We start from the raw sequence: 19,896 nt of genomic DNA on the forward strand, positions 1-19,896 counted from the left end.
ATCAGTCTACCACAGCAACGGATACTTTTCATTTATGCGATTATAATTGTGGAAGTTTAAAATATATATGTATGTAAAATGGTTTTTGAAAGAAGTGTAAATGAAAATAATATTCTAAAAAAATCAAACACCTCTCTCAAATAAATCCAATTTTTCCTGTACTAATCACCGATAATGATAATTTAATTAATGTATATCTTTAATTGACAAATGATTCAGAAAATGTTGTAAAATTGTTGGTAGATATGCATACTCTGGTTACCTACTAAAAAAAGTTGAAGTATATTTTACTGTTTATTTCGACTTTGCAAATATATTTATAACGACCAAAAAATAAATGTTGCAAGTAATTAAATAAGTAATAAATAGGTTTTATTTCATATTTTAAAAGTAATACAAAGAAAATTATACAGCTTAAATAAAAAGTCTTCATCATCAGCTCACTATACGTCCCCACTGGCTCGGAGCCCCTACCCTAAGTTAAGGGTGATTAGGCCAAATAAAAAATACTTACGTAATAATATAGGATAATAGTGTATTGATTGGTAACCGTGTACAGAGGGTAGTTACAGTGCAAACTGCGAGAGAAGGCGGTCATTAAACTTGATGTGTTTGAAGAGTGAGGGGTGCGAGGGTGCCCTGGGGGGCTGCCTCGTGGCGAGCACGTGTGTGACCGTGTCCCGCACGTGTGCCCGGGGCACGTCCCCGCGCAGCGCCAGCAGCCGCGCCAGCTGCTCCGCCGTCACGTCGGGGCACTTGTCCGCCACGCCGTGCAGGTCCAGCGACACCATCTCCATGTCCTGACAACGTAGCACCTACGCCAACCACATCCTATATTATATAACCTATAGTACCCAATTGTTTTCAAGTAACTCCGTGCCGACCGCATATTTTAAACATAGCATACTTTAAAAATAGTCCCTTAGTTTTGTTCATATTGTTCTCGCTTAATATTTGAATAAAAAACTGACACCACGGCCTTCAAAGGGAACTAATTGGCCGTAAAATGTACAAACGTCTTAACGAGTCTAAAGGATATTTATATATTAATTATTTATAAAAAGAAGGAGAGAGAGAAGAGAAGAAGAGAGAGAGATGTAACATATAAATATTAGAAAAGGTACTATCTAATTTTATTGCCGTGTCAAAAACAATCACTATTATACGTATAGGTACGTTCGTTTAAAACATAATTCCAGTATGTTGTGTGCGGTAACTTACCTCTGCAAGTGTTTTAATAACTTCGAAAGGCCAATCAACATTGACTCCCTCAGGTGCTATCCTTTTGAAGAACGATCTGATTTGATTCGCTTCTTTGACGATCTTATTAGCTCCCTGCTGAGCTTCTTCCACGGACTTAAACGTCATTTTTTTGGATAACATTGCTGTTATATATTTCTTATAAACCAAGTTCTGAGCTTCATTAATAACATATTCGAAGTTCTTCTCTCGAAGATGGTTGTAATCTTGGAAGTAGTCTTCGAGGGTTACACATATAGTGTCCACCGGTATACTCGAAGTCAGCCATTTTGGGGTAAACAGATCATCAAAGTGCACTTCCAAATCTAAGAACGCTTCCTCCAAAAGGAATTGCGCCGCCTCATCTCGCAATTTCTGAACAAAAGGAATACAGGACATGTGCAACAATTTTTACATTTCAAAATAAGGTAAAAAAGTTCACTTATTCTCTTTTATAAAATCTATTTGATTGACATAGTGTTTGTATGATAATTTTGACCTATAGAAAATAGTAAAATATTTCAACTAAGCTATCGCTTACTTAACGACAATAACCAAATAACTAAAACAGTTTTGTTGTAAGAGAGGGGGAAGGGGAAGGGGCGGTGGTTAGTTAGGCGTGTTACCTGGAAGGTTGCGAGCATGGCGTCGAACTTGGCCTCAGCGGGTGGGTCGTGTCGGGCGGGCGGCCAGTGGCGCGCCTGCGTCTGCTGCGCCAGGCGCGCCAGCTGCTCGCTGTTGTTCACTATTGTGATCATGTGATGCGTGAAGTACGCCACACGCGACCGGTCCGCGAAGTGACTGTTCTAAAGTTTACAACATTCAATTAAAACTAGCCAAAATTAATGGCGCCGACGGACGAGTTATATTTACCTTAAACTGTATGACTCCCTCTCGATACATGTTGCCGTAGCGGGTCACTTGGTCAATACTCAACAATAACGCTTTGAACGTTATCTCTTTACTTATAGTTTCCGTGACCTAAAAGAGAAACACGTAACTCGTAATAAATAAGTAAAAAAGCTGAATTCTTGGAAAAAGCAATTAATACCCATATTCCCTACAACTTCAAGCAGTTTTGTCTGACGTGTCTGTGGCTGGTCTGTTTACCTGCAGGTTCTGGTCAATCATCTGGAATATAATGACGGGCGCGTGCGTGTGAAAGGCGGCGGTGTGCGGTTCTGCGTCAGGCGCGCGCTCGCCGCCCCACTCTGCGCGCTCCGATTCCAATGTCTTCTCCATCCACTCCATGTAGTTACACTCCATTTTCTATACAAACAATGCAAAATGTTAAATATCCATTCTATCTACGAAATGTAGTCACCAATTCTGCATCTTTAAACATCTTGCCGATAATTGTTAGCGCGATCACTTCGCTATTTGAGCGAAATAATGGCCGCTTGCTTGTTTATCATTTTCTACAATAAAAAAAGTATCAAAGACATATTACATGTAAATATTCCTCTTGCAGTTTCTGCATACTTTCTTCACTCAGCAATGGTGGTAAGGTGGATACATCGATCTTCAATTCCTCGCTGCCCATAAGCTCATGTCCTGGATAAGTGTTCAGAATCCATGACAATAGTGTTACATATTCATTGCCTTCCAAACCATTCTGAACCAGATCTTGAAGCTACAATTTTATAGAACAGATATATCAACAACATCAGAAAATTGTACCTATAATCATATCAAAATCCACTGAGAACTAAGTGCTTAAAACATTACAAAAAAAAATAGAAGGTAATGTACCAACATTAAAATAACATAAATCTTGTCCTAGGATAAGAACTTGATAGGTGGTAGTACTATTTATATCTATAAATGTAATGTGGTCCTTTATATTGTAATATGAGTTTTTTTTAACACTATGAATTGATAAGGCACAAATCACAGTCATCCATTGATAAGGTATGCCCACCCAGAACAATAATATTTAGAAAGATAACCTCTTTGTTTATTAATTTTTGTGGCTTATAATATTTAAAGTTAGTAATATATAAAGAAACTAGTATTTGAAAACTTATAATGTCTCCTTAGTTCTTGCTTATAACAAGATTTTTTGGGTGCAAATATGTACATATAATATTTATATATTACTAGCGGACCCGACAGATGTTGTCCTGTCTACACGTCTTTAATTTGAATAAATTAATATGAAGTTAATATTTGATGAACATTGTGAATCTAAACCATTCCCAGATCCCCTTGAACACACACAAAAAATGTCATTAAAATCGGTCCAGTCGTTTAAGAGAAGTTCAGTGACATACACACTCACAGAAGAATTATATATATAAAGATGTAGGAGTAATCGAGAACCTTACTTTCTTGAGCAAAAACAGGAAATCACCATAAATACATAAAATAATAAATATTTTCAGTACTCACACTTGAAGACAAACATGTATGGTACATATCAACATATTTATTGACAATATCATAGTGCGGAGGGAAGCAGGGAACACAAAGAGTTTTAACAACCCTTAAATCCTCCAAAATTAACTGACGAGTAAGTTCCAAGTATCTTATCAGCCACAATTTATTGTCTTCTCTTTCATCTACGCGTGTTCCTTCTATTCGTTGAGCAACTGCACATTCTAGAACTTCAAAAGCTTTCGATCTCCAGTTTTTAGGTCTGCCAGGAGGCATGAAACCAGATTGTGTTTGTTGCTACAAGAGACAGTAAAATAAATTAAACTAGATTATTTCAGATTTTGTTATAGACATAACAGTGTCATAAAACACTTAGCCTTCTATCAATCAAAATTTGTAACAAATTTTAGTTAAAAATCATAAACACCTGTAAAGCCATTTGGTCTTTTTTCTCTTCTCTCTCTATAATTCTCAATGCTGTTACAATAACTGTAGGTTCCTTACGCACTGTGTTCAAAGTTCGTGCTAAAATCAATTTAATTTGTTTCTCTAGTAGATTTGATACCATTTCAACATCTTCAAAATAAGCTTTCAACATTATTTTGTCATGTGAAGATTGGTTTGGTAGTCTATGTAATTCATATAATAAATCATCTCTTGAGTTTTCTAAGTCAGTAAGGCACTGGAATATGAATTAAATGGTAAAAATTCATTATTTATTACATTTTTGCTTTCAAGATTCATAATTATGAATTTTTATTTATGTATGCAAGATATGCTTAGCCAATTGTTACAATAATCAAGTTACCTGATGAGCATGTAGTAACTTCCCTTCACCAATCCACTGTTTTGTCTTTGCCACACTTTCAGGGACAGTGAATATATGTTTTAGACTATCCATAGCAGTCACATATTGAGAATGGCGAGAATCCTCTTCTCTAACTGCTTGCAGTGATGCTACAAGTGGTGGAACACTTTTAAAAAGTTCTTCAAGTTCATCCATTCTGAAAATTATACAATTTATTTACTAAAATAGTTTAGAAAAAACTTTTCTACACGGACTTAAATTTATTATAATGTTTGAAAATTAAGCATAATTTAAAATAAACTTAACATGTTTGCTGCCATATCGGACTATATGTCCGACAAGCTAATGTTTCAACCACAGACTATGTGTCCAATAAGTCATACTTTCATTCCACACCTCGCTGTGGCGTGTCGGACGCTTTCTAATCAAATTGATGTATACAGCGTGGCCCGCAAGGCCCCATTCAAATGGTGTTGGACAAAATTTTTTTTTTTTTTTGTTTTTCGAAAAATCATTCTGGCAGCTGACATGTTAATAATAATAAGCAAATAAAGATTGCATACTTTGAACTAATCTGTTGGACATCATCAAGACATTCCTGTAGCTGCTTGAGGCCTACACTCACGCCATCCAGTTTGCCTTGAACTGCTGATTTGAGTTGAGCTTCTATTGATGCTTTCTTATGAGTTATTCTTTTTTTGTATTGCTCTACCTAGGTAAAAGGAAATATAACTTGGTATAATAACATTTAGTATTACAAGCTTTCGGTAATTAACTATAAGTGGATTTAAAAATATAAATCTCACAAGTTAATAAATATACAAACTTTTTCTAGTTGGCCGGGTCTTTGCATCATATTCATAACCATTTTCTCTGCAGCTGCTTTCGCTTCCTCTTCAATTTCATCCAACGTACTCATATTGTTTAATATGAAAAGATGTAGCTTAGATTTAGCTTAATTTATCAGGAAAAAGGGGTGTATCGCAAAATGTTACTTTTGTGTGAAAGATCCTCTTTACGACGCCTAATATAATTCCGAGACTAATTAATAAAGATGAAACTTTCTAATTTTCTTTATAAATTAGCAAATTTACGTATTTTATTATAGATTTTTGACTATTTATTTATCTTTTGATAACACATATATTATGAAGAATTAACTAAAACAACTGTCAGCAGTTTTTGACGTTGACAGTCGGGCAACAATCGGGCGATGGGTGACCACAAGCTACTATAGTATACTTATTATACTCTTTGACCACAAGTTTAACGAGGAATACCATTGAGCAATAATTTCATAATTTATTTCGAAAGTCTCCCATGTTGTAACTCCAAACTTTTGATTAGCAACGTAAGAGTTCTTGAAGTAATTCCTTACTTTTACATTTTCAAAACAGCATTCGTGATGTTCAACATGGAATTCGAAATTATGATAATGGCAACATTAATCCGTACAGCTGCCGCTCTCTTATTGGTCAAAAGATGACGCTGTCAAGATGACATTGTTCAATCACACATTAGCCGAATTCCATAACATCCTTGGTGACTATATTTTTGTCGTCTTGACATTGTTTTGGTTTTGTATTATTCATAATTATTCTATTTTTGTCACATATATTACGAATAAATAAATATGATATATGTGAAATAAGGGTTGTACAATATTAAAATACCTCATATTATATTCTGAAAATGTTTTCACTTATTATTTTGATTGTGTTATCAATATTGTCATATCTTTTTACTGATGAACTTATACCAAAACTAAAAGAATTATTTATTAAAGCAGGCATTTTTGGAATTGACTTGTGTAAAAATAGTAAGGATAAAGTGTATGTATTTAACAAACTTTTTTTTTCTACAAATAAACTATAAAAGTTATTTCTTTTTTTCATAAAATAATACCTTGATTTCAGCCCAGAAGCGGTTGGTGTTGTATCAGGATGTGTTTTTTTGGTTACAAGTTTCCTATTCATACCGATTGTGTTTGGACATAGCCTTATGGACAGAGAGCATTTTCCTCATAATGAAGTAAGTAATGATATCTATTAATTTTTAATACTGTTTTAATAGATATATACCTCTAGATGAAGTGTTTGAAGATGAATTTCCTATTTAATTTATTTTATAATTTGTCATTCACATAACTTATTTAATTAGATTTTTAAATTCTTTGGAGTAAACTTTTCGGCTATCTTCATCATCATTTCGAAATCAATTCAAAATGTTGTTATTTATTTCCAGTTTGCAGAAATGTTAGCAGCACTACTCTCTATATGTTGTATGCTTCTCTTGGGATTTGCTGATGACGTCTTGGATTTAAGATGGAGATACAAACTGATCCTGCCAACAGTAGCATCATTGCCTCTTCTTGTTGTCTATTATGTTAATTTTAATTCCACAACTTTTGTTGTGCCAATACCATTGAGACAATTCTTTGGACTATCTGTAAATATTGGTAAGTTTTCTTAAGTGTATAAGGGTTCCTGTAAAGCATGTGCTATTGTACAATTATATTTTTTCACTGTCTTATCTTTTTCAGGTTTCCTCTACTATGTGTATATGGGAATGTTGGCAGTGTTTTGTACAAATGCTATCAACATACTTGCTGGGGTTAACGGTCTGGAAGTGGGCCAGTCAGTGGTAATAGCTATGTCCATCATAGTTTTTAATTTAATAGAACTGCAAGGAGATCAATATAAAGCTCACAGCTTCTCATTACACATTATGATACCGTATTTAGCAACAACAATGGCATTACTAAAGCATAATTGGTAAGGTTCAATTTTATTTGTTATAGAAATATATGCAACTACATTTTTAACTTCTGCCTTACTGACAAGGAGTCATTGTAGAATGAACTCTCATATTAGCAAAGCCAGTGTGAAGTTCACAATATGAAATGCAATAATTTAATATTTTTCCAGGTATCCTTCAAAAGTGTTTGTTGGAGATACTTTCTGCTATGTATCAGGAATGACGTTTGCTGTAGTAGGTATTCTTAGCCACTTTAGTAAAACGGTTCTGTTGTTCTTCCTGCCACAAATTATTAATTTTGTATATTCAGTTCCTCAGTTATTTCATATCATTCCATGTCCAAGGCATAGATTACCTAAATACAGTGGGGAAACTGATCTGCTGCAAGCAAGTAGAACTTTGATCGATAAGAAAGATTTAAATGCTATAAGTAAACTAATAATAAATGTGTTTAGTTTTTTTCATTTAATTGATAAGGTTGAAGATGAAGTAAGTATAACAATAAATAATTTGACATTAATAAATTTGTTTCTTATAAAATTAGGCCCAATGTCAGAACTAAGGTTGACTGTTAGCTTATTGATGTTTCAAACAGTGTGCACATGTGTAGCATTTCTAATAAGATATCCAATGGCGTCATATTTTTACGACACAAAGTTATGATCTTTTAAAAAACTTTATTTTACTTAATCCCATAGACTATGATTATTGATTAGTTCATCTATTGTTTTTTCTTATTTGTACATTTTTAATGATAAACTTATATAGTTTGTGTGTATATGTTGAGTTTAGTAAATTTGTAAGCTGTTTTAGTGATCTTTATTTATTAAAATATTTGGAAAATTGTAAATCACAGAGTGAATATTTATCATTAATTTTTTGTAAGTCTGTAGTTTAAGGTATATCCAACAGCTCAGTTAAATTTTAATAGCTATTTTGCGTTGAATGTACATTTAATTAAAAATTGTTTGTATTAACAGTGGGTATACACACTTGGCTATCAATGTGAATTAAGTTCTGCCATGAATTGAAAGTGTTGCGTTTTATAAGATGCGGAGTGCCTTTCCTATTCCGAGGGGGAATTTCCTTAAAAAGATAACATGGAAAAAAGTGAACTTGGATGTTTGTTTATAATATTTTAAGAAATAGGAATGTAAATGTTGCCTTTTTGCAAAATGTTCTGTTATTAAAATGTAACTATGTGGTTCCACTACAGTGACACTTGTATTAATACATATTGTTGTCTTTGTTTTGCCAAAGAAAATGAAAGGGATCGCAATATGTACAAGTGTTACTGAAGTATATTTCTATGTTAAGATATTGCCAGAAAACTATATTTAATTATAAGTAAGACAGTGTAAATTTACATATTATTTTATCAATAAAAATGTACACATACCAATTACCATTTATTTGTGGTGCACACGAAACAATCTTATTCAACCTAAGGCCCGTAACACAAAAGCGAAAGGGGATCGGAAGCGAAGCGAAACGGCATGAGCGGGACGTGAAAAGTTAGATCACCTAATTTACGCCTTTTTAGTATATACAAGCACGTACGCAAGATTTAAATTAAAATAATGGTAAAATCAACTTTTACTTATTTAATGATGAATTCACGAACATTACATATCGAATATCAAACATAATTTAACCTTAAGTCTATAAAACAAATTGTTTATTTTAAATTATATCACACAGTTGTATTATATTATCGGACAATTTACAATATCAGCATGTATTTAAAAGCTAATGCGATGTTTACTAAAGTAGATATTTTATCTCAACATTTTTAGCGAAATACAAAGATGACACAAATTTAAAAGCACCATTATATAGTAAAAATAATATTTATACTACATTTACGTTCATTATGTTATCGCATCATTTATCCATTTTATTTACCTTATTAGTGAGGAGTTTATAAGTTCTATGTGACAATAAGTATGAATTTTGAAGCGCAACAACTTTACGAGTTTTTTTTTTCTTAGAGTCGTTACAAATTGCATAGACTTTTTTATACCTCTAGCGAATAAGAGATACCATAAGTATTGGCTGACCAATACAATGTATAAATTAATATTTTAGGTAAAACTTATCTATTCCAACTAAGTAGAAAGAGATAATAATGTCCTCTAAACATGATCTTGAGGTAATGTTTCATGTTAGCTAAGGGAGCTTCACTTGTTAACAATTTACAAAATATGCCTGTACGTATTCGTTGGCACTTCATCCAAAGTTTTTGTTTTTTTATTATATTGCAAGACATTTCGAATTTGCATAGCCCCTTTTTATAAGCGAAAGGTGCAAAGTAGCGGCGAGAACACCGAGGTGATCAACAAAGCCAATATAATACAATCACTCAAACTAAAACTCTTTTTGATTGCATGCAATTGGGCGAGAATATATTATGTGTCCGTCAATATTTTCACCGATTAAAGTAGAGATTCTAAGCACCAAACTAAATGCAGTAATAAAATATTACAACTGAAAATGATACACAATGGAATGTATTGTAAATCACCACTGCCATAAAAAAATCCCCGTTTCAATATTTCTCATCAGAATGATAATACTAATACTGAGATTAAAGAAAAACAGGTGGGTAAAAATACATTAAACTGCAGCATTAAAATGCAACTTTGGTTCTTCTTACATTACAAATGAAATACCCAATGCCAACCATAATGACCTTAATTACATCTTTCATTTAATGACATTTAGCAGATTTTTTTCATTATAAATGTTTTATTATTTTGGAAATAAAAGCATTAATGATAAAATCAAGTATAAAATACACTTTGGTTTTGTAAGTTAAAAAGATATTGAAATTCGAATTTGCTATTGTTTTGCATATAAATATTAAAAAAAGTAAATGTATTAAAAATAAACGTTGCCACCAACCCCACATTGTGAAAATATAAAAAGGCAGTACAAAAAAGTAGTTATTCTGACATGACTAGAAGTTAAACTTCTTTATTTACTAGTAAAATACTTTATGATGACTTCATGCTATATTTTTACACATATGAAACATTCTTTAATCCACTATGTACATGTAATTTAATTTAACCAGATATCGTACAGTATGTTATCTTCAGTATCATTTTCATTTATTATCCTAAGGGTTTTCAGAGTTTGAAGATAAAAAGTTAACTCGGAGGTGACCACTCCATGCTGAGGGCTACCATTGGCTACTATGTTCATTTTAACTAATTGTTCTCTTAACTTGTCTTTGAAGTTATCATGTACTTTCATATAAATAGACCTTATTTGTTCTATAGGCAGGATATCAATAAGTGCTTCATGTAATTTGACAAGGTGCTTTGATATATTCCGGAATGTCTGAGAAGGAACTGGAGGTTTTGCATCCCAGCTAGACAGCTGAGAACTTAGCATTGTACTAACTATAATACAAATTTTATTCTCTATTTCTTGTTTATGGCTAACTAGATCATTTTCTATACTGGTGAAACCATTTAGTGTTAATTCCTTGGAATGTAACTTTTCCAGCAAATCTAATATAAGAGGCAAAAGCCATAAGACAACTTGCAATGACCTAGAAACAAGTGCCAGGTTCGATGTGGAAATTGTTTTTAGACCTGCACTTTGTATTGCTCCAGCACCCAAAACCAGCAGACAACAACGGGAATTAAATAATCTTATAAGTTCTAACATACAATGCACTAAGTATTGTACTATATCTGGAGACTGCTTGGTTGCATCACAATATTCTAAAAGAATCTTAATTAAGAGTTGAACTGTAGCCACAACGGCATAGTTTTCTTTATTGATAACTAAGTACTTTCCATCCGGTCTTCCACTTTCATACTGAAGTGTATGTGGTATTTTACCAAATTCACAAATTTTATGAATAACACTTTGCAATTCATAAGGAACATCAGCCATTTTCCATCTCTCAGCGTTTAGTGTATTGGTGAGCTGAGCCCTGCGTTCTGTATGCAAACTCTGTATATATTTCATAGCAAAACTTCTTAAAGCCAACTTCATTGTGTTGCTATAATGTCCCGTTATTTTTTCGCATTCATTTGAAAAAGCATCTATTAACTCTGTCAGTTTAGCCAACTGTGTAAGATCTGAAAATATGTAATCCTTATCAGTCTTGGTCACTATAAGATTGGCACATCTTTCATTGCAGTAATCTGAAAGAGAACCTATCATCTTCTTAATCTTATCACTTATAGATGCTATCTCCTCTTGTGTCCACATTTCTTCACTCTCATTTCCAGTTACATCATCCATTTGACTAATGTCTAAAATTAAACTGCTCAAAGACAAAATTCTTTTAAAGATGATTACCAAATGTGGCGTCACTTTTTGTAGAAAAACAATACCTTCATTACACATGAGCCAAGTGTTATCGGACTGAGAGCCTCTCAGTACAATTTCACTATTTCCATCCCTCTCAGAGATTATTTCAATGACACATTGTTTTATCGTTGCTTGAATTGATGTCATAGCTTCAGCTTTGAAAATATCAAGGAAATCAAATTCCTTTAGCCGAAGTATACCAGATACTATAGAAACTATTTTGTCCCTATCTGGTAAATCAGTAAGATCTATTAGTGGTCTATTTAAGTCAGTCACAATAAATCTAAGAAATTCATTACTCAACATTTTATGTATCAACCTTCTCATTTCAGTCAGTTGTGGTGAAAGGTGACGAAAAGCTTGTATGCCTGAAAGCCGAGTTAATAAGACTTTTTGTGTAGAACTTATTAAATCTAAAGCTGCTACATAGTCTGATGTACTAAGCAATAACTGTATCATAGGTTGTGTTTGCTGTACTGTTCCTATTAGTTTTAATAATTCATACACATTATTAAGGTTATTATTGATTCTTGTAAGGCTTATCAGTTGCAGAGGACATTGTGTTAAGTTCTGTTTGACTGTTGTTATATTGCGCCTTGTATTCTGTACTGTTTTTACTGCTTTAGCCATTTGTTCCATTATAGTATCATGTGAAAGCATTGCATGAAAAAATGCATCAGACTTTTGGGCAACTTGTTTAGATATTTTCATCTCAATAACATCCAAGTAAGTACTCAATGTTTCTTGTAGGGATCTAATAGCAGAACTGGAGTCTGACGAATTTGAGAGACCTGGAAAAACTTGACTAAATATTTGGGGATTATTCAATGATAATGTTGGGGAAAAAAATATGCTAGGTACTTCACAGATATTTTCCTCAGCCACGGCAAATTTGAGCTTGCTTTTGACAGGTGGGGCTTCTTTTAATTGACAGTGTCTGCGATATCTTCTTGATATTTTTTTACAATATGACTCAAAATGTGATAAACCTATATCTGGTAAATAAGGGCTTGGCTGAATTTCAATTTTTTCAACAAAACTGTCACCCCATGTTTTAGTAAAAAAATTACTTTGTTTACCCTTATTAGGATCATTTAACACAGCTGGAAGATTTTGTGATGATGAATAAAATGTCCAATCTTCTGAACCGCCTTTGGCGTACAGGTGGTATTCCCTTACATGGTATTTAAAACCTGCTTTTCGTAAGTCACCAAACTGCAGAGCGGAGCATATACCGTTTTGTCCATACTGACATAGTATAATGGATCCTTCCCTTATACTATGCTTGTCCTGAATATGTCTGTAAAATGAATATTATTAAAAAACTTATATTGCACAGAAAAAGAATAAGGTGTAAGCAAGTAGATACGATAGAAACCTTTCAAATTCCAAAGCACTGCTAAATAGCAAGCTCGGACAGTGGACGCAGTTTTGCCATGTAGGCGTCGTTTTAGATCGGAGGGACTTGTCCTCCATAACATCTTTCTTCCTAACAATAACTAGGATAAAGCAATAATGGATAAATATAACATATCCTTTGAAATTTTCATTATCATCTGAACTTTTGGTCTATTCGTAAAGCGACGATACACATGAACATGATGATAAAAATTTTGGTAGATGAACGTCAAATTGACAGTGGCATTGACATTATATGACAGAACACGTAAACTTTAACAGTGTTTGCATCTAAAAACACTCAAAACTACTTAGATATTTAAGTTTTTGTATTTGTGAAAAAAATATTTTATAGGCCGCCTAGAACTCCTCAGCACTATTTGCTATCAAATTATTGTCACCGTAATCGCGGTGTTATGTTGTAACTCATTACATATGTTAATATATTTAAAAAGCATTCATAGCCGTGAAAATAAAAAAGTATAGGCAATTAGCGTAGGATATGTCGAAAATACTGGATCTTATTTTTAAATTCCATTAGTTCGTGTTTATTTGACGCAGTTTGACGTATTGATATAAATCTAGTCATAAAGTGTTGCCCAATGGAGATTGGGTTGCACTCATGACAGGGTTTTTGTTTTTTGCATCTTGGTCAGGTTAGGTTTATATGTGTTTGACCTGAAATCAATTTCAAAATTCAATCTATTCCAACAATCTCCTTGCCCTTCACCCTATGTCCCTCTGTGTAATTTCGCGAAGATAGATTGAAAATAGGTTTTGGTGTTTAAATCAATTTGTCAAAATGTCTCTCCTCTCTCCCTTCCTTTTCTTTCTAGATTTTTAGCCCCTCCCACCTTACACTACCGATAACAATACCATGGTTATACTTGCTCATATCCGGTCATGGAATGACTGGGTTTCTAATTTTTTCTACGGCTGGCTAACAGCCACTATCTGTACATAGAATTTAAATTTTTGGGGTATATCCAAAAAAGCACTACAACGGTCATAATGCACATGCAGTCGGGTCAATTACGTTTACGTGCACCTTTTCCAGCGTTTCTATTATCGCCTATTAAAGATGTACCATAGTATTGCCAATCTGTCTGGTTTTTGCACTTGTACCCAAAAAAGCGAAAAAAGCGTCTGGTTATGTAGTTTCACATTTACATATTATTATTAGGTATCTACAGTTTCGGATACCAATTAGTTTAGGATGCTTGTAAAACATGGCATACCACGATTTCTATTTTATATTTTTAATATTCTTATAGAAGATAATATTACTTAAATTATGAATCAACTTGTACAACAACGTGGCAGACAGATAGACGTAGTTTGGTTCTGTCCGAAATATTCAGGCGCAATGCAGTTTCCTAAATAAATGTATATTCTGCTTTGCTACTTACTACCTAATTTGTATGTTCCATTTTTCTCGTTTTGTGCACGACTTGTTAGGAGTATATTTTTATTGGAGAGAAGCTGATAATTCATATTAATAAGCTGTTGGTTTTAAACGTACCACAAAGTAAAATAAAGCAAAAAATTAAAACTTGGCTTATGTGTCTTTATTTTTTATTTCTTGTAATTTTATAATACATTTTGACATTATTGTAAATGAACATATTGTAAGTTACACTTTCAACCTTATGACTTATTCATAATATAATACTTTAGGAAGATAAGATTTTAGGGGATAGTAAAACAATGCATTTTACAGGAAGATTTAAATTTTGATAGGCATGGTTCGAAGAAATTGCAAATTATTCCTTTTGACAATGGTAGCAGGCGCAGGAAATTGCCGATTTAAATATTAAATTTCTTTCACCATCTAAGCATAGAACTTTTACTGGAACCTGAAATTAAACATTTAATTTTTATTAAATGTATGCATTTGCATTACTATGCTCCTGCGGAGCACGTAGAATTGGATCTTACGTCTTCAGACTCCATTATATTGCAGCACTGTCCCAGGGATGTAACAGGATGCCTCTTGAACCCCAGCATGATACTCGGCAACGACCAAGACTCGCAGAAGCCACGGCATGCGTTTGTTGTTATTTTAAACTCGACGCAATCTGGAATACTTATGTTTCTCGTGTGCCCTGAAATTTAAATATAAATTTCATGATGTCATGATATACAATGAATATTAATGGCTGGAATTTAAAAATCGTACCTATTCTGTGGCATCCAGGTTTCCTCCAGGAATCTGCAGCCAAAACATAGCTCAAAGATATCAGCAGCATAAAACTCCTTAGAAGCATGTTTGATATTTGCTTTGACTGCTTTGCCTTGAATAAAAAAAATATGTTTTCCTTTAGTTTATATAGGAAGCTTTTGCAGGAGTCGTCAACATTTTCCTTCACTTTTGATTGAGAATTATGATTACGTATGCGATAATCTCGTATTAATCTAAACAACTAAGTAACTACAATATGTTATGGAAATACACAATAATATCCAGCGTACAGTCAGCGTCATATAGATCGTCACAGACAAGATATGCAAATATATAGGTACATCAAAAGTAATCAATTATATCGGTACAACAAAAGTCCTCAAAATAATAGATACATTCATCCTGCTCAAATACATCGGTACAAACACAGCGTCAAATATATGAGTACATGCAAGATGCTCATAAATATCGTAGCAGCCACAGCGACATAAGTAACGAAGCAGTCAAGGTGCGCAAAAATATCGGTACATTTGACAAAATTGAACTCTATCTCTATATACTTGTGATACAATTTGGAATAAACTCCTTCTGTTACATTCATTTGACACTTTGTATTAACATTATAGGTTGTCCGGAAAGTTCGTTCTGATTTTCGATATAAAGCTTACAATAGACTGCAGCTGAAGTGGATTCATTTTCGGATTTCCACCATTATCAAACGTCACAAAAATTTCTATATTGCGAATAATTTCATTTCATTGGTTGAGATAAAAACTAATTTTTAAAATTTTAGCCAAAAATAAAAGACATTTTAGGTATAGAGTCGTACCAATATAATTTAAAACCATTTCCAAAAATTTAAGAGGACAGGGTTTCAATTTTCCTTATAAAGCGGCACGAACTTACTGGGCAACCCAATATTTTTCTTCTCCTGTCATAACGCTTAAATATATTATAAAAGTTTGTCACGCCGAATATGACAGATACGTAATAACTAATATCAAATTTTGCCTTGTCACAATATATACTAGTTTGGCGCAGTATTCTAGTATGTTTGCCGTAATATGTAAGTTTACCGGTTCGAATCTCAGGCTACTTTTTTTTCATTTTATCAATCACGTGGTTATTTTTTCATAACCAGTAAAAAAATGGTAATGTAAAATTTTGCTCGACAATTTTTTTTATAATCTTCGCTGTCGGGTAGAAAGAAATTTAAATAAAGTTAACAACAATTAAGTCAGACCATCGTGGTTGAAGTGAGTGGGCGGAGCGTGGATTGTCTTTGCGGGTTTTAAGAATGGTACGCGCGGAAACTATACGTACAAGTGTTATCTACATATGTGTGCGCGCCCACGCACACTGGAATGTTTATTGCAATCGACCAAAAATTTGATGTAGTTTGGATATTGACATTGTTTTTTTTCTTTGTTTCTTAAATATAATCAGTATCAGTAAAAGGTAAAAGTAAAAGTGTTATTTTTACCGGTACAAGTTTAACAAACATGAGTAATAAACAAATTACATGTCAATAGCATCACTTTATCTCCTTCATTTTTGTTTGAAATAGAAAAGTACTATAGCGTTCAAACTCATTAGTCCAAGGCAATATCAAAAAGTACCTAATAACTACGGCGATAGAGTTTAATTACATGTGCTTCGATATTAAAATTAAAAAGTTTAAATATCAAAAAAAAATAGTTGCTTGGGATTTGAACCGCCGAACTTACGTACCAACGGCGGCGAACGGTAAGGCCACGAGACCAAACTAGCATATATGATGACAAACTTAAATTTGATGTTGGTTTTATCTACCTAATATCTGTCATCCGCGTCGAACACTTTTAGTAAATTTTGAAAAATGGTTTGATGCAAAGTGTCAAATGAATGTAACAGAAGTAGTTTATTCCAAATTGTATCACAAGTATATAGAGATAGAGTTCAATATTGTCAAATGTACCGATATTTTTGCGCACCTTGACTGCTTCGTTACTTATGACGCTGTGGCTGCTACGATATTTATGAGCATCTTGCATGTACTCATATATTTGACGCTGTGTATGTACCGATGTATTTGAGCAGGGTGAATGTATCTATTATTTTGAGGACTTTTGTTGTACCGATAAAATTGATTACTTTTGATGTACCTATATATTTGCATATCTTGTCTGTGACGATCTATATGACGCTGACTGTACAGTGTTATACAGTTTATTTCGTTGCCTAACTGTCATATAAGAAAAATGTTATTTTTAATGCAAGATTATCGGATTGTTATCTCGTCGGCAAATCGTTTGTTAGTTTTTTTTCTTAACATTTCGTTAACATTTTAAAAATAAAACAGAAAATGTTTGAAACTCCTGACAAATGTAGAGATACAAATAGCAATTATTAACGTGTCGTTAAATACATTATGCTAAATCTACAACACTTCTAACTCAATGGTCCAAACGCAAAAGAAGATAAACGAACTGAGAGAAATATTACTGTGAAGTAAAAAAAAAACTTCCGACACTTTTTGTTTATCATTTTGTATTTGTGTATTTACGTAATTATGCGGTTAATGGTTTATTGTGAAGAGGAGATAAAGAGAGTTAACCTGAAGGAAAAACACCTTTCACCCCTGAACTGGTAATGTAGTTTGGTACTTATGTATGTTCGAACCAGTCAAAGGTATTCTTTGAGGGATTTTATGTTTATATATTTCGTTGCCTAGCAATTTAATACTATTGTGCAGAAACGAAATGGACATACCTGATGACTATAGAATATTACATCTTTATAAAACTAAACAGTATGATGAATGTCTTAAGCTATGTGAGGAAGTGTTAAAAGATAAGAATGATCGTATGATAGAGTTTATTCGGATGCGCGCGATGACGATACAAGTGAAAGTCGCTGCAAACGCTTACGATGAGGTTGACTACTTCTCTTATCAAGATGAGTTAGCTTCTACCGCCGTGGCGAAAACACCAAGACCTGGTACAACATTTGATAAGCAAATTCGGACAGCACATCAGTCATCAACAAACGTAAGTTCTATTATTTCATGTGTACCATTGTGACTGCAGACTCAATATTTTTTGTACTTAACAAGTCTTGTTGCAATATTATTTACGATTTAGAAAAGAGTGAGCACAGCAGCCACTATGAAACCTGGAGGCAGTGGGTTGACAGCGCGAGCTCAGAGCGCGAGGACGGCACTGCGGTCGGCGGGGCGCGCCTCGCGAGCTGCCACCGCCCTTGCCGGCGGTCCTCCGCTCAACATGCCCATATCCCTCAGGTTCTTACCCAAGGAAGAGACAACGTTTACACCAGCTGCTAAAACTTTATTTGAATATGTGTATTACTGTGAAGGAGATGTACGAAAGGTGAGCGATATAATTTATAACAAAGTTAGATTGTCCTAAGCTCAATACGATTGCTTATATAACTATATGCTAAATGATCTCGACCGCAACTTTCTTCTATGTTCTTAAAAATGTACTATTTTAACAATGTTATGAAATTTAACATTTGAATAATAAAGTTGTAATCTAGAGCTAACATCTCAATTTTCGAATAACTTTGTTAATACATTTTTCTTAACATCATCAGGCTATGGACATAGCGTTTCAAGCTCAAAAGAGTGGCAATACATCTGACTGGTGGTGGCATCATTCGCTGTCTAGATGCTACTACACACTTGGAATGTTCAGACAGGCGGATGATTGTCTACGTCGTGCGCTCAAGCAAAATAAGCATATAAGCGTTTATCTTCGATTAATTGCTATGTACGTAGCTCTTGACCAGCCTATATCGGCACTGGACATATGTAAGCAAGGACTTTTAGTATTCCATGACAGCACCCCTTTATTAATGGAAACAGCTAGGATCAACGAGCAAATAGGAAGCTCTGATTTGGCAGTGAAAGATTTTAGAATTGTAGCTATACAGGACCCCTTTAACATGGAGGCCGTTGCGAATATTGCTATGTACAACTTCTACAATGACCAACCCGAAATAGCAATGCGATATTACAGGTAAAAGGTTCATGAGGTTTTTTTTTAATAATTCATCTATTATTTAAAACATTTGTTCCTATTTAACATAATATTTCAGACGTTTGCTGGCTACAACTCCTCCTAGTTCCGAGATTTACAATAACCTCGGGCTTTGCTGCCTCTACTGCAGCCAATGGGACCTCATTTTACCGTGTTTCCGACAAGCTCTCTTCTTTTCTACAAGTCCGAGTTCTAAGGCCGATATTTGGTTTAATCTAGCACATGTAGCTTTGGTACGTTTTATAAACATATTTTTTAAGACGTTTCCTAGTTAGCATAGAGTGTTACCTACATACATATGTAGTTTTAAAAAAACATAGCTTGCAAAAGTTTTATATTCCGCCCGTTTTTTTGTCGAGCCCCCTTACTAACAGTTCGATTTTTCTTCAGTCTACGGGTGACATGAGCTTAGCGAGACGATGTCTACAAGTGAGCCTCGCAATTTTTGAAAAGGAATATGTCCGACAAGCTTTAACAGCGTTAGAAGCCAGGCTGAAGACTCGTAAAGTAAATGATGGAAATTATAAAAGCTATACATGAAACTAGACTGCTGTTTTAGTGTACACCTTTCTCCGCGAGAACCCTTAGTTAATTGGCACGTGTGATGTAAATAGCTGTTTATAGGTGTCTAGGTACCTAGCCCTAGTTCATGGATATGAGGCAATGTTGAATAAATAAAATACCGGGCATTAAGTAATCATTACAGTTTATTACAAACACATTAAATAATCGTTTATAGAGGGATCAAATGATTCCATGTTGCG

The 19,896-nt window shown here is 33.8% G+C and overlaps 5 protein-coding genes across 5 annotated transcripts; 2 read left to right on the plus strand and 3 right to left on the minus strand.

Moving 5' to 3' along the window:
- Positions 1–439: 439 nt before the first annotated feature.
- Positions 440–5,619, minus strand: Sec6 (Exocyst complex component Sec6). The gene is made up of 11 exons (XM_013323110.1): positions 5,250–5,619; positions 4,987–5,135; positions 4,424–4,619; positions 4,043–4,297; positions 3,631–3,912; positions 2,690–2,872; positions 2,350–2,508; positions 2,113–2,220; positions 1,866–2,045; positions 1,222–1,614; positions 440–815 (listed from the first exon to the last, which is right to left on the minus strand). Exons 1-11 carry the CDS (start codon positions 5,340–5,342, stop codon positions 567–569), a joined length of 2,247 nt encoding a protein of 748 aa, XP_013178564.1. The 5' UTR covers positions 5,343–5,619; the 3' UTR covers positions 440–566.
- A 320-nt stretch (positions 5,620–5,939) lies between these two features.
- Positions 5,940–10,032, plus strand: Alg7 (Alg7 dolichyl-phosphate N-acetylglucosaminephosphotransferase). Its single transcript, XM_013323123.1, has 5 exons — positions 5,940–6,255; positions 6,340–6,454; positions 6,668–6,881; positions 6,966–7,197; positions 7,351–10,032. The coding sequence occupies exons 1-5, from the start codon at positions 6,116–6,118 to the stop codon at positions 7,841–7,843; spliced, it is 1,194 nt and encodes a 397-aa protein (XP_013178577.1). The 5' UTR covers positions 5,940–6,115; the 3' UTR covers positions 7,844–10,032.
- Positions 10,033–10,111: 79 nt separating this feature from the next.
- scat (VPS54 subunit of GARP complex scat) lies at positions 10,112–13,143 on the minus strand. The gene is made up of 2 exons (XM_013323096.1): positions 12,891–13,143; positions 10,112–12,812 (listed from the first exon to the last, which is right to left on the minus strand). Exons 1-2 carry the CDS (start codon positions 12,986–12,988, stop codon positions 10,244–10,246), a joined length of 2,667 nt encoding a protein of 888 aa, XP_013178550.1. The 5' UTR covers positions 12,989–13,143; the 3' UTR covers positions 10,112–10,243.
- Positions 13,144–14,482: 1,339 nt separating this feature from the next.
- Positions 14,483–17,717, minus strand: Gpa2 (Glycoprotein hormone alpha 2). Its single transcript, XM_013322029.1, has 4 exons — positions 17,689–17,717; positions 15,090–15,204; positions 14,849–15,015; positions 14,483–14,766 (listed from the first exon to the last, which is right to left on the minus strand). The coding sequence occupies exons 2-4, from the start codon at positions 15,175–15,177 to the stop codon at positions 14,674–14,676; spliced, it is 348 nt and encodes a 115-aa protein (XP_013177483.1). The 5' UTR covers positions 15,178–15,204; positions 17,689–17,717; the 3' UTR covers positions 14,483–14,673.
- Positions 17,718–17,833: 116 nt separating this feature from the next.
- Positions 17,834–19,672, plus strand: BBS8 (tetratricopeptide repeat protein 8). The gene is made up of 5 exons (XM_013319824.1): positions 17,834–18,121; positions 18,215–18,460; positions 18,687–19,111; positions 19,191–19,365; positions 19,523–19,672. Exons 1-5 carry the CDS (start codon positions 17,834–17,836, stop codon positions 19,670–19,672), a joined length of 1,284 nt encoding a protein of 427 aa, XP_013175278.1.
- The last annotated feature ends 224 nt before the right edge of the window (positions 19,673–19,896 follow it).

Source organism: Papilio xuthus, unplaced genomic scaffold (assembly GCF_000836235.2).
Source record: "Papilio xuthus unplaced genomic scaffold, Pxut_1.1 DF828952.1, whole genome shotgun sequence".
Classification (NCBI taxonomy): domain Eukaryota; kingdom Metazoa; phylum Arthropoda; class Insecta; order Lepidoptera; family Papilionidae; genus Papilio; species Papilio xuthus.

What these genes read in the sequence shown, in the direction of transcription:
- Sec6 (XM_013323110.1), bottom strand. Translation starts at nt 5,342, where the DNA reads ATGAGTACGTTGGATGAAATTGAAGAGGAAGCGAAAGCAGCTGCAGAG. An exon ending in GTCCAACAGATTAGTTCAAA is followed by an intron (nt 4,620 to 4,986) that starts GTATGCAATCTT and finishes TATAATTTTCAG; the next exon opens with AATGGATGAACTTGAAGAAC. An exon ending in AAGACCAAATGGCTTTACAG is followed by an intron (nt 3,913 to 4,042) that starts GTGTTTATGATT and finishes TGTCTCTTGTAG; the next exon opens with CAACAAACACAATCTGGTTT.
- Alg7 (XM_013323123.1), top strand. Translation starts at nt 6,116, where the DNA reads ATGTTTTCACTTATTATTTTGATTGTGTTATCAATATTGTCATATCTT. An exon ending in AAAAATAGTAAGGATAAAGT is followed by an intron (nt 6,256 to 6,339) that starts GTATGTATTTAA and finishes CCTTGATTTCAG; the next exon opens with CCCAGAAGCGGTTGGTGTTG. An exon ending in AGCATTTTCCTCATAATGAA is followed by an intron (nt 6,455 to 6,667) that starts GTAAGTAATGAT and finishes ATTTATTTCCAG; the next exon opens with TTTGCAGAAATGTTAGCAGC.
- scat (XM_013323096.1), bottom strand. Translation starts at nt 12,988, where the DNA reads ATGGAGGACAAGTCCCTCCGATCTAAAACGACGCCTACATGGCAAAAC. An exon ending in AGTGCTTTGGAATTTGAAAG is followed by an intron (nt 12,813 to 12,890) that starts GTTTCTATCGTA and finishes TTCATTTTACAG; the next exon opens with ACATATTCAGGACAAGCATA.
- Gpa2 (XM_013322029.1), bottom strand. Translation starts at nt 15,177, where the DNA reads ATGCTTCTAAGGAGTTTTATGCTGCTGATATCTTTGAGCTATGTTTTG. An exon ending in ACCTGGATGCCACAGAATAG is followed by an intron (nt 15,016 to 15,089) that starts GTACGATTTTTA and finishes TTTAAATTTCAG; the next exon opens with GGCACACGAGAAACATAAGT. An exon ending in ATATAATGGAGTCTGAAGAC is followed by an intron (nt 14,767 to 14,848) that starts GTAAGATCCAAT and finishes GTTTAATTTCAG; the next exon opens with GTTCCAGTAAAAGTTCTATG.
- BBS8 (XM_013319824.1), top strand. Translation starts at nt 17,834, where the DNA reads ATGGACATACCTGATGACTATAGAATATTACATCTTTATAAAACTAAA. An exon ending in GTGAAGGAGATGTACGAAAG is followed by an intron (nt 18,461 to 18,686) that starts GTGAGCGATATA and finishes TAACATCATCAG; the next exon opens with GCTATGGACATAGCGTTTCA. An exon ending in ATCTAGCACATGTAGCTTTG is followed by an intron (nt 19,366 to 19,522) that starts GTACGTTTTATA and finishes ATTTTTCTTCAG; the next exon opens with TCTACGGGTGACATGAGCTT.